Raw genomic sequence first — 13,789 nt, 5'->3', positions numbered from 1 at the left:
TTGCCTAGTAAGGGTCTTCTTTTTTTTTTTTTGAATGCCCCTGGTATTGCCATCTGACATCATTTTGCCCCTCTTGTATACTTTTCACTCTGTATCTTTAGCCTCAATAATCGTAACTGAAATGAATATCCAGAGAGATTTGGACTCAGACTTGAATTTCCAAGTAACATACAGAAGTCGTTGTAGCTGAATTTCGGAGTAGCTTTGCAGCTGTCAAAAAGAAACCCCTCCAGGTTTTTGTATTGATAGTCTATTAAACTATAATTTAATTTTGGAAGAATTAATACCTTTAAAACACTAAACCTTCCAGTTCAAGAACATGGTCCGACTCTCCATTAATTTTACCTTTTTTTAATCACTCACATGTTTGTGTTTGTGTATCATGTAGATCTAATTAACTTAATTTGACAATATCTTAAATATTTATGTGTATTTAATACTTTTGTTAATAGGAACTCTATTATAATTATATATTGTTAATATAGAGAAATAATCAATTTTTTCAGAATGTATTTTTTCTCAAGTAAAATTAATTTTCAGTTTTTATCAGGCTTTCTGGTCTTAAAGTCATTATTGAATTATATATTGGTTCCTTCCTTAACCATTTATTAGATCTCTTATTCCTGTTAACTGTCTTACTGCATTAGCCATAATGCTCTTCTCAGAGACTTTTGGTAGTGATAGTGATTTGAGGTCTTCTTTTGATGGAAATTCATATATCTAAGGTTTTTACATTAAGAATAATAACCAGTTCTTGGTTTGATGGAAGCTGTCTTTATTATACTAAGGTAGTAACCATCTACTTAAAATGGTTTTTGTCTTTTATAAAATTAGAAATGGATACTGATTTATCAGATGCTTTTTTAGCACCTGGATTGTTTTTTAATGATTATGTTCTGAATATTAACCTATTGATGTATTAATAGATTTACTCATATTGAGCCCTCTTTGCCTTTCTTGGAAATTACTTGGGAAGGTGGATTATTATTTAACTTTCATTTAAGTTCTGTCTGCTGCTATTTCGTCTATTTGTAATTCCAAACAGATTTAATGAGAAATTCTAATTTTAAGAAAAATGACACCCTTCATAGTAGACCATGAGACCATTATAAACCCTAGTACTCAAGTACCCATACTTCTCTTCTAGGACTGCTCCTGTTCCCTCTTATTAACGCTCTAAAAGGCAGGGAGTAGGTGATGTCAAGAAATAAGACCATAATTCTAATTTTTCTGAACTAGAAAAGAATCATCTAACATAGGGAAATTGCCCAGCTCAGATGGCCTGGCAATTAAAAATAAATAAATAAAAAATGATACTGGCAGGTGACTTCTGAGAGGTAGAGTGAAAATGAACAAACTTTTGGGATACGAGAGTCCCATCACCAGGATAGTTAAGTAGACTAAATGTTTGGGCAAAGATATCCCTAAATGTCTTGCATTTAGATAGCATTTCAGACAGTATTTGTTAGGACTTTTACTAGTCTCCCCCCGACCCCTTTTTTTGTTTCTATTTGTTTTAATGCTCTTAAGTGTGAATTTCTGGTAGTTTTTATTGGATAGGTTTTTTTTTTTCTTTCTCTTGTAGGCATTATATGAACTTCTCAAATGTAACCATAATATAAAGGAAGCAATTGAAAGGTACTGCTGCAATGGAAAGGCATCTCAAGGTAAGGCACTTGGGATCAAGAGAGAGAAGTGATAGGGGATGCTCATTTGGGGATTAGAATAAGCAAAGTATTGTAAAGGATGGAGCAGTCCTATAACACTTTTGTAAGATCTCTGTTCATCTTCATAGCCAATAATTTTTTCCTTTTCTTGCCCTCTGTTTTTAGACGTACGAGAGATTGTTCAAATACAAATTAGTTACCCCCTGTCACCTCCACTTTCTTGAAGAAATAGTTACAGAACAAAGCAGACCCCAGAGATGACAGTATACCCAAAGTAATTAAAAAGAATGATTTTATGATTTCATTGAAAAGAAAAGTTGTTTTTTTAAACCAAACAGGAGATTAAAGATTAAAAAAAGTATTATAATATATTCCATAGAATTTATTATGAAGAAGGTATTTTTAGTAATCATGTAATAAAATTTTTATAGTACTTAGGCTTTGTTTTGTGTGTGTCAGGGAAAAAGATTACCTTTAATTTCAGTAGTTTTGTCACTATGTAAATAATTGCATGCACCATAGTTTTCATTAAGAAGATACAGAGTGAAATAATACTCAGTAATATTATATAAATGATTTGGAAGAATAGAAAAGCTGAAAACAGTACATTTAAACTTGTAGGTTGAGATAGTCTGTAGAAATGTTTTCTTGTAGAAGTTGGTTTTTTGATAAAATTATTTTTAAGCTTTCCTAATCTCAAAAACTAGATACTGGTTTTTTTCTTTAGTTGAAACTATGTTTTATCTTTATGGTGGGCTGCTCTTAGGGAGGACCTGGTCCCCAGTGTCTTCAAGTGAAGAACTTCAAATTTCCTCTGCCCCAAACAGATTTGAGGTCACTCATATTAGCATCTTCTGAGCAGTTGAATGGGATTTAGTCTTTGAGAGCATGGGCTGTTTCACATTCCCATTGGGTTTCCAGAGTGAAGCACTCTGCAAACTGACTTTAAATAAATATGTATTGGTTACTTATGGTCTTTAATTAAAAGCACTATCGTTTTGATATAATACCCAAAATAAGGCGCTTTTTTCCCCAATAAAGGCGATAACTTTTTTTAATTTGAAAAAATGCTCATTGTTTAAAAAAATTAAAAAAACAGCATAAATGATAGAAAAACATTATATTCTTATCCTCCCATGTAGAGAAAAAGAACCCATTGTTTATATTTTGGTGTTGTTGATTTTTAAATAAGATTTGTATTGTGCATACTTTTGGTAATCCTGATATCTTCTGCATACAGAACTGTGTGTATGTGTACATGTGAGAGAGAGATTGAGAGAGAGAGGGATAGTTAGTTAATGGCATTTTATAGGGGAAACATACTGAAAGTGTAAATTAGCAATTCATGTAAAAGAGCTCTGAAGCCATTAAAGTTTCTCTCTAAATCTCTTTAGAAGGAATGACCGCATGGACGGAAGAAGAATGCCGGAGCTTTGAACATGCACTCATGCTTTTTGGAAAAGATTTTCATCTTATACAGAAGAATAAGGTAAGTTAGGCAAATTAGTATAGATTGGTTAGTATAGACAATGAATAAAAGCCTGTAAGTTTTAAGTCACTTGGGTTTGTTAATGCTTTCCTGTCATTAGCATTTCTTATGTTGCTCTACGCATGACTGGGATTGGCTTTCACGTGGGGTGGTTGAAAGAGGACTCACCTATCTTTTGACATACATAGTTGTTACACTCTACTCACGGAGAATGGATTGACTATATTTTCTACGGAGTCTAACTCTTCTGTTTGCCTTGACTTTGATTTCTTTCTAAGCTCTTAAGAAGTTTGTGGCCTCAAAAATGTTTCTCTTTAGCAGCCAGAGCCGTAGTTGCTGAAAGAGGAATCATTGGTTAACTAAAACCAACTATAAATATTTTAATAATATCCAATGCTGGCAAGGATGTGGAGCAACAGGAACTCTCATTCATTGCTGATAGGAATGCAAAATAGTATGGCCCCTTCCAAAGAGACAGTTTAGCGGTTTCTTACAAAGCTAACCATATTCTTACCATAAGATCCAGCAGTTACACTCATTAGTATTTACACAAAAGAGTTGAAAACTTATATCCACACAAAATGTTAATAGCACATTTAATCATAATGGTCAGAACTTGGAGACAAGTAAGATGTTCTTTGAGGTGGATGGATAAATACATTGTGACACATCCAGACAATGGCATATTATTCAATTCTAAAAGGAATGAGCTATCAAGACACAAAAAAACCTTGGGGGAACCTTTAAATGCATATTATTAAGTCAAAGAATCCAATCTGTAAAGGCTATATTACAGTATGATTTCAACTATATGACATTCTGGAAAAGGCAAAACTGGGGAGACAGAAATCAGTGGTTACAAGATTTATCATAGAGGGAGTGATGAATAGACACAGTATAGAGGATTTTTAGGATAGTGGAACTATTTTGTATGATACTCTAATGGTGGATATATTTCACTATATATTTGTCAGTAACTATATAATGTTTAGTACCTGAGTGAACCCTAATGTAAATGATGGACTTCGGGTAATAAAGATGTGCTGGTGTAGAGTCATTGTAACATGTACCACTGTGGTGGGAAATTGATAGTGGAGGAAGCTCTGTGTGTTTGGGAGTAGAAGATGGTTATGGTAACTCTGTACTTTCTGCTCATGTCAGCTGTGAACCTAAAACTGCTCTAAAAAATAAAGTCAATTTTTTTAAAAGTGTGTGTGCATGTGTATATCCCAGTAGTCTGGAATAATTAACTTTCATTAAAGTATGGTTTATTTGTTATTATCACTCTACATCATAAAGGAACATAAGATTTGAAGTGGGTGGGTAGGTCAATATTTTATTCCTTTTTCTTTTCATTATAATAGACTTTATTTTTTAGAGAAGTTTTTGGTTTATAGAAAAATTGATCAGAAAGTACACAGAATTCCCATATGTCCTTTTATCCCTACAAACATAGCTTCCACTATTATTAATATCTTACATTAGTGTGATACATTTGTTACAATTAACGAACCAATATTGGTACATTATTATTAACTGAAGTCCATGGTTTACATACTGATTCACTTTTTGTGTTATATGGTTCTGATAGGTATGTAATGACTTGTGCCATTACGTATATATTGATATCCATCCACCATTATGGTATCATACAGAATGGTTTCACTGTCCTAAAATCCCTTGTACTACAATCAATTCCAATCTATTCCTCTCTTCCTTCCTCCACTCCTACCCCAGCATCTGGCTTTTTACTCTCTCTATACTTTTGCCATTTCAGAGTGTCATATGGTTGGAATCATATAGTATGTAGCCTTTTCAGATTGGCTTCTTTGATTTAGTAGTATGCATTTAAGGGTTTCTTTATGTCTTGTCATGACTTGATAGTGCATTTCTTTTTATCACATTTCTTTTTATTCTATTGTCTGGATATACCAGTTTATCCATTCACCTTGGGGCGCATCATGGTCCCATTCAAGTTTTGATAGTTATATGCTGCTATAAACATCTGGTGTGAAGGTTTTTGCATGTTACTTGAGTTTTCAACTCCTTCAGCTAAATGCTAGTAAGTGGGATTGCTGGATTCCATGGTAAGATTATGTTTGGTTAGAAACATAGAAAATCTTTAAAATGTCTGCTAAAGTGGCTTTACCATTTTGTATTCCCACCAGCACTGAGAGTTCCTCTTGCTCCACATCCTTCCAGCATTTGATGTTGTCAGGGTTTTAGATATTGGCCATTATAATAGGTGTGTAATGTGTCTTGTTTTCATTTGCATTTCTCTGATGACATAAGATGTGGAGTATCTTTTCATTTGCTTATCTGCCATCTGTGTCTCTTCTTTGTGAGGTGTCCATTAAGGCCTTTAGCCCACTTTTTTAATTGAGTGGTTTGTTGCCTTATTGTAAAGTTTTAAGTGCTCCTTTTTGAAATTTTGGATAATAGTCCTTTTTTTTTTTTTTAAAGATTTTATTTATTGGGGCGCCTGGGTGGCTCAGTGGGTTAAGCCGCTGCCTTCGGCTCAGGTCATGATCTCGGGGTCCTGGGATCGAGTCCCACATCGGGCTCTTTGCTCAGCAGGAAGCCTGCTTCCTCCTCTCTCTCTCTCTCTCTGCCTGCCTTTCTGCCTACTTGTGATCTCTCTCTGTCAAATAAATAAATAAAATCTTTAAAAAAAAAAAAAAAGATTTTATTTATTTATTTGACACACAGAGAGAGGATCATAAGTAGGCAGAGAGGCAGGCAGAGAGAGGGGGAAGCAGGCTCCTGCCAAGCAGAGAGCCCGATGTGGAGCTCGATCCCAGGACCCTGAGATCATGACCTGAGCCGAAGGCCGAGGCTTTAACCCACTGAGCCACCCAGGTGGCTGGATAAGAGTCCTTTATCACATATGTGTTTTGCAATTATTTTTTCCCTGTATATGGCTGTCTTTTCATTCTCCTAACAGTGTCTTTTGCAAAGTAGAAGGTTTTAATTTTAGTGAATTTCAACTAATCAGATTTTCTTTTGTAGATCGTGCTTTTAGTATTACATCTAAAAAGTCATTGTTATCCCGAAGGTCATCTAGCTTTTATGTTATCTTCTAGGAGCTTTATAGTTTAGTGTTTCACATTTATGTCTGTATTCCATTTTTAGTTTATTTTTGTGAAAATTGTTAAGATCTGTGTCTAGTTTCTTTCTTATCTTTCTTTCTTTCTTTAAGGTTGTTTTGTTTTGTTTTTACATGTGGATGTCCAGTTGTTCTAATACCATTTGCCTAGAAGACTATCCTTCATTGCATCACCTTAACTCTTTGTTAAAGTTAGTTGACTGCATTTCTTTGGGTCTGTTTCTGGGCTCTCCATTCTCTTGTGTTAATTTGTATTCCCCCTCCCCCTCCCCAGTAGCACACTGTCTTGATTACTGTAACTTTATAGTAGTAAGTCTTGAAGTTGGGTAGTGTCATTCTCCAACTTTGTTTTCCTCTTTCAATATTGTGTTGGCCACTCTGGTTTGTTTGTTGTTGTTGTTGTTGTTTGCCTTCCCACATAAACTTTAGTGTTAGTTTGTATATTTCCCCAGTAACTTGCTGGGGTTTGGGTTGGGATTGTCCAGAATCTATAGGTCAAGTTGGGAAGAACTGACATCTTAACAATCATGAGTCTTCCTACCCATGGATGTGGAATATCTTTCCATTTATTTAGATCTCTGATTTCTTTAATCATGGTTTTATAGTTTTCCTCACATAATATCTTGCATGCAGTTTGTTAGATATATACCTAAACTATTTCATTTTTGGGGTGCTAATGTAAATGCTATTGTATTTTAAAATTTCACATATTGGTGGTTTATTGTTGGTATATCGGCAAGGAGTTGATTTTTAGATATTAATCTTATATCCTGCATCCTAGCTACAATCATTTATTAGTTCCATGAGTGTTTTGCTGATTCTTTGGAATTTTCTATTTAAACAGTTATGTCATCTGTGAACAGAGACAGTTTTAATTCTTCCTTCTCAGCTCGTTAACCCTTTATTTTTTTCTTGTCTTACTGCATTTGCTAGACCTTCTAGTAAGATGTTGAGTAGCTGAGAGCCTTTTTGTATGTATGAAAACCTAATGTTTTCTTAAAGACGAGATGAAGTACTTAATTTACTGAGTAGATAAAACTTTTTTCAAGGGGGCGCCTAGGTGGCTCAGTGGGTTAAGCCTCTGCCTTTGGCTCAGGTCATGATCCCAGGGTCCAGGGATCAAGTCCCACAACCAGCTCTCTGCTCAGCAGGGAGCCTGCTTCCTCCTCTCTCTCTGCCTGCCTCTCTGCCTGCTTGTGATCTCTGTCAAATAAATAAATAAAATCTTAAAAATTTTTTTTTCAAGAAGTCTTGGTTGTTTAAGTCAAAATAAAACACAAGTTTTTCAATGACTAGTGAAATCTGTCCATTCATTCCATAAATAATTAAGTTCTGCCATTTACCAGGCATTTTAATTGCTAGAGATACATTAGTGAGTAAGACAGGAAAGGTCTCTCTCCCCAGAAAGCCTATGTTCACCACAGAAACTTAAAGTGAGTGATGTTTATTGAAATATGTACTTTATTTCTTCACTTAAAAAGCTTGTTCCTTATGTTATGAACTTATTATATCATGCTCATTAATCAGGATAGAGACTCTGAAACTTCTTCATTTGATGCTGATTAAGTAATAGAGAAAGTGCTTATTATTATTAGATAAGGATACAGAATGTTGTCTGTATGCCTGAACTCATACCTGTAGCTGTATATAGTTTGACCAGCCCCAGTCTGAATGTGGGGCCAAGTTGGCAAGGCTCTTATTTTTTTTATTGTTGTTGTTGTTATTTTTACCAAACTCTGTTGGAGCTATGAACCAAACCCATGTTGAAGGAAAATACCTGCCGTTAGCTAGCAGATCATCTTAAGTCGCAGATGCACTTGAGTGCTACTTCCTTTCCTAAGGGTTCTGTGTCTCTTTTGCATTATGGAACCCTTTGATAATCTGATGATACTGCACCTCTTCTCCCCAGAAAAGTACAGCTGCATATTATTTTGGAATTTAATGGATGCCAGTGAATATCATTCATGGACCCCTCAGGGTTAGGAAGGACTGTTGGCTTCAGTCAGAATCATAGTGAGAGTTCAGTGTGGAAAAAGTAAAGGTTGCCATTGTTTTAAGATTTTTAGGAAACATGTAAGATCATTCCTGGATACACATTTATTTTATAAATGAATACATTCTGATTTAAATAACGAACTTTGAGCTTTTGAATGTATCCTTATTATTAAATAGTTTAAATGTAACAACATTTTACTAGTAAAATGTTCAGAATTTATAATAGGGAGTATAGAAAGTAAGACCCATAGATTGAAGTTACAGTGTTGTAAAAAAACAAACAAACAAGAAAAACCCAACATGGTGGGGCGTCTGGTTGATTTGGGTCATGATCCCAGGGTCCTGGGAATCAAGCCCGAGTTGGGCTCTCTGCTCAATGGGGAGTCTGCTTCTCCTGCTACCTCTGTTCTCCCCTTGCTTGCGCAGCTGCGTGCTCTCTTTCTATGTCAAATAAATAAATAAACTATTTAAAAAAAGATGTTACTGGGCGCCTGGGTGGCTCAGTGGGTTAAGCCGCTGCCTTCAGCTCAGGTCATGATCCCAGAGTTCTGGGATCGAGTCCCATATCAAGCTCTCTGCTCAGCAGGGAGCCTGCTTCCTCCTCTCTATCTCTCTCTGCCTGCCTCTCTGCCTACATGTAATATCTCTCTGTCAAATAAATAAAATCTTTAAAAAAAAAAAAAAAGATGTTACTGAAAAATGGGTTGGGTCTCTTGGTTTCTATTTAAAAATTTTAACTTTTTTTTGTTAGGTGAGAACTAGAACAGTTGCTGAATGTGTAGCATTCTACTATATGTGGAAGAAATCTGAACGTTATGATTACTTCGCTCAACAGACAAGATTTGGAAAGAAGCGATATAACCATCACCCTGGAGTTACGTAAGTACTATGGGGTTGATTTGAGAGACTTCTGTTTTTAACTGTGATAGGCAGTCTTGAAGTTACTGGGCTATGTTTTTCAGGGACTATATGGATCGTTTGGTAGATGAAACAGAAGCTCTGGGTTCGACAGTAAATTCTTCAGCCTTAACTTCTAATCGACCTGAGCCTCTTCCTGATCAACAACTGAACATTCTCAACTCTTTCACTGCCAGTGACTTGACAGGTAAAATGGCATCTTTTTGTGTTCATTAACTTAGCGCAAAATTGGGTCATCTTCGTTTCAGGACATGGGACGACTTACTTAAACCATTTTCCATTTCTTTTTAGCCCTGACCAACAGTGTGGCAACGGTCTGCAACCCCACGGATGTGAATTGTTTGGATGATAGCTTTCCTCCACTGGGCAACACACCCCGTGGACAAGTCAATCATGTGCCTGTCGTAACGGAGGAGTTACTCACCCTGCCAAGCAATGGGGAAAGTGATTGTTTTAATTTATTTGAGACTGGATTTTATCACTCGGAGCTAAACCCCATGAACATGTGCAGTGAAGAGTCAGAAAGACCAGCAAAGAGATTGAAAATGGGCATTGCTGTTCCTGAATCCTTTATGAATGAGGTTTCTGTAAATAATTTGGGTGTGGACTTTGAAAATCACACACATCACATCACCAGTGCCAAAATGGCCGTCTCTGTGGCTGACTTTGGCAGTCTGTCTGCCAGTGAGACCAATGGTTTCATCAGTGCCCATGCTCTGCATCAGCATGCCGCCCTTCACTCTGAGTGACAGGAGTGAGGCGCCCAGAAACAGTGGGTGTGCAGTACCAGTAAACTTGAGGAAAGGATCAGGTTTGCTTAGTCTTTCACTGGAAGTTTGAACCTTTTTCAGTATGACATCAGTGATGTCAGTATGTATAGAACTATATCTTGATTTATCAAGAGTATTTTCATTTTTCAATCCATAAATGTGGAAATGAACTATGATCAGCAGAGTTGGGAACTAAGATTGAACTCTGTGGTGCAGCTTTAAGCTCTGCTTATCTCTTCCTCATCCCCCAGTACCTCTTCTCCACTCCCTTCTTTTTCTATTCTTTTCAGTTCCCCACTGCCCTCACTCCCAGTTTCAAAACCTGTAGACAGAGGCCACCAGCTCAAAACCAGCACAGATGTTCTGAACTGAATGGAGTGGCTTCTTTTCGTGTAAATTCCTTTTGCCATAATGGATGCAGTGGAATAACAATGTTTACAGGTACCGATCCCAATCCCTGCTCAATGTAGCATTTTTTGGTTTTATTTTCTTAATTAAATAAAAGCAGGGGTAGGTTTCTTTAAACTGCACAAACATGCAAGGATTTTTTAAAAATGGAAACTTCTCTCATGTTATTCAACTAGAGCACTTCAGTTTACAAAACAGCAAGTCCATCTTTATGGAAGCCAGCACGAGGAACTGCGTGCAAATTATGAAGACGCTTGCTTGGATCCTGTTTCAAAATTCTAGACCAGGGCTACCTTACACAGAATCAGTCATTTTACTGTGGGAAGCGTACTGTGTACCTTATTTATTGGCTAAAAATTTGGCATTTAAAGATGTGGTATTCAGATGGGGTTTTGTCCACCATTGTCAAGATTATAATTGTAAAAATCATACTGGTCATTGATAATTAGTTTATCCTGAGGCAACTGACTTGCAGGACACAGTCTACAAAGTCTAGGATGTTGCCACGCAGTGGTTTACGTTTTAGGACACTTCTTAAGTTGTTTGTAGCACTGCAGTTCAAAGTGTTAATATTTTGGAGGGACTTCTAGATTTTACACTTAATGCAGTAGAACCTTGAAGTATATTTAAACTTTTTTGTTCAGCTTGGACAGTTGGTGAGAAAAATGTGAGTTTCTATCTGCAATAGCATGGTACTTTACCACTTTAAGTTTCAGAAGTGATAGACGTTCGGATGCATCTCAGACTTTTATTTTTATTGCAGACATTGTGAATGAGAAGCCATTGTCCTAAACTTTGGCCATTTTTGCTCTATAGATACGCATCTCTAAGTTAAAAGGTGAATTCAAACAATGTATATGTAATACAGTATTAGGGTGTAGTAAGCCTCGCTTTTATAGTTCAGTTAAGACAGAATTTTGCTTTTTTTTTTTTTTTTTTTTTTTTGCGTACCGTCTTAATTTCCAAATTCTACTAGTTGTCTTGCTTTGCAAAAACCTGAAATGTTTGGCTGCATTGCTCATATTTGTAAGAGTAAGTCGCTTCAAGGTTGTGCTGAGGAGTAGATAGGTTGTAGTGACCTTAGTAGTGATGGAAAGGGAGGGTATTTATTATACAAACTGTGAACTGCAATGACATCCTTAGTTTTGGATGATGTGTATTCTTATTTTTCTTTGCAGCATTTTAATGAAGATTGCTTTGAAGTGTTTACGCAGTAGCATATTTACTATAAAATTTAGTTTAGCACAGTGGACAAAAGTAGTTAAATTAATAACTTAAAATCAGTATCTAATTTATACATCTAAAGTCTAGCATTCCTGTGTGCACACAGTAAATAATGGGTAGCCTGGGCTCTGTGTTGCTTTCAGATATTTTTATCCAAGTTATCAGCTTCTTATTGCTGTGGTGTTGTGCTAAACTTTGAACCTTATTTCTTCTGTTAAAAATCAGTATACCTTTTATAATTTAGTAAGATACTGGCCATAATCTTCCATTGTTTTAACTTTGATTTTTACTCTGGGTTTACAGTGGCTGGTTTGTATAAAGTAATTTACACAAAGATGACTGAATGCTAATACCAGTTGCACTTAAATGAACATGCCCATTCTCAGTAGCTGATGCAGTAACATACTCAGTTTATCTATGCATTGCTGGGATCTTGATATAAGATGGAAACAGTGTTTCTTATCTAAAGTTTTGATTATCAGCAAGTTGAATGGACACTTTAGTTATTTAAATAAAGATTTTTGACCAAAATCCAGTAAATGATATGAGAGAAAAATAAATTCCAGCTAGTTTAATAGATTTTTAAGTGTCAATCTGATTTTAGCCTCTTAGAGAGCGCTAACTAGCTGGTAACGTTTACTTTTAATTCCTTGTTAAAATGAGGCAATAATTTGCAAGATTTTTGTATATATATATGTAAATTCTTCATATCTTTTTAGATCTAATTCAATATTTTCTGACTGCTTCCGCCATGTATAATACCATTTTTGTGCATGCTTGATGTGACATTCATAAATTGTACCACTATGACTTTATCCATGTAAAATAGCTATTTATTGAATTTTCTTTTGAACGCTGGGTTTACTGGTTTTTCCCCCCTCCAGTTAAGCATTTTAACAGAGAATTTGTTACCGTTTATTAGAAGAATTGCGTTTGAGAGCATGAAAATTACTGATTTGCGATTTTATGAAGAAACAATAATGCCTTTATTATCAAGTGTTAAGCACAATTCTTATAACAAACTGTGATAAATTCTTTTTTTGCCACATTATTTTCTTAAGAACAAACCAAAAATCCATGGTGAGCTGTTGCATTGTTGGCTGAAGTATCTTTTATGTACAGGGAATTTGAAGAGGACCTGGATTCATTTAGAAGTGTAACTGGTGCTGTGATTATAGCAATACTTTACTTTTGTTAGTTGTACTTCATCTTTTCCATGCTAGCTTTTTAAGTGTTTAGTTTTCCTCTTGTCATGGTCAACTGCTGAATTTACTTGAAGGATGTAGAATACTGTTTAAACAATACTGAAGTGTGTACAATTAGGTCAAAGAATTGTGCAATTGTTTCCTTTTTAATTTTTAAAATTGAGGGTCATAAATATTTGAGAACTTCAGATCTAATAGAGCATAGTGATACTATTTAATTTAACCAAAGTCTCTAGTGAATATTTCAACTTTGAATGTAAACTAATGAATAAACCTGACCACCAAGGAGATTGTTTGCCCAGAGTTTCAAAGCACATTGTCTACAAATGGAAATTGAAATAATTTATAAAAATATTGACATTACTATGTTTTTTAAAAAGTTCTTAATTTTTTCACTAAAAGGAGGAAACTATTAGTTTTATTGTTAGGTAGATATTAAAATTCCTCTTAGATGACCAGTGATTCCAATTGTCCCAGTTTGAAATAAGTACCCTGTGAGTATGAGATTAATTAGTGACAATCACAACAAGTTTTAGTAACAGATGTTCAAGAGGAAGTTGCTATTGTTGCATTGATTTTAATATTTGTACATAAACACTGATTTTTTTGAGCATTATTTTGTATTTGTTGTACTTTAATACCTGGTGTACAGTTCCAGAAATAAAAATCTGGAAATCTTTTTTTTTTCTTGGTTCGTGTGAGTATTTGCTGCAATTAGATACTTATTTAATAAATCTTAAGCTATAACACATGGGTGGAAACTTAACCACTTTTCAGCTGGGATTTTGCTGTTGTAAATAAGTATGTGACAAAGTTAGTATATAAAATAAGTTTTCTCGGGCGCCTGGGTGGCTCAGTGCGTTAAGCCGCTGCCTTCGGCTCAGGTCATGATCTCAGGGTCCTGAGATCGAGTCCCGCATCGGGCTCTCTGCTCAGCAGGGAGCCTGCTTCCCTCTCTCTCTCTCTCTGCCTGCCTCTCCATCTACTTGTGATTTCTCTCTGTCAAA

At 35.5% G+C, this 13,789-nt stretch overlaps 1 protein-coding gene across 2 annotated transcripts in view; it reads left to right on the top strand.

The window, feature by feature from the left end:
* MIER3 (MIER family member 3) overlaps positions 1 to 13,469 on the top strand; it is a 32,354-nt gene extending 18,885 nt beyond the window's left edge. Inside the window, exons 9-13 of one of the 2 annotated variants that reach the window (XM_059417902.1) lie at positions 1,586 to 1,667; positions 3,062 to 3,156; positions 9,009 to 9,136; positions 9,220 to 9,362; positions 9,467 to 13,469. In XM_059417902.1, the coding sequence (XP_059273885.1) occupies positions 1,586 to 1,667; positions 3,062 to 3,156; positions 9,009 to 9,136; positions 9,220 to 9,362; positions 9,467 to 9,924 (906 nt within the window). In that variant the 3' untranslated portion in view covers positions 9,925 to 13,469. The remainder of the gene's footprint in view (positions 1 to 1,585; positions 1,668 to 3,061; positions 3,157 to 9,008; positions 9,137 to 9,219; positions 9,363 to 9,466) is intronic. The other variant, XM_059417901.1, reaches the window with a different exon arrangement.
* Positions 13,470 to 13,789: the final 320 nt, after the last annotated feature.

This window comes from Mustela nigripes, chromosome 12, assembly GCF_022355385.1.
Source record: "Mustela nigripes isolate SB6536 chromosome 12, MUSNIG.SB6536, whole genome shotgun sequence".
Classification (NCBI taxonomy): domain Eukaryota; kingdom Metazoa; phylum Chordata; class Mammalia; order Carnivora; family Mustelidae; genus Mustela; species Mustela nigripes.
Note: the sequence above shows the minus strand (reverse complement) of the source record. Positions and strands in the feature narration are given on the sequence as shown.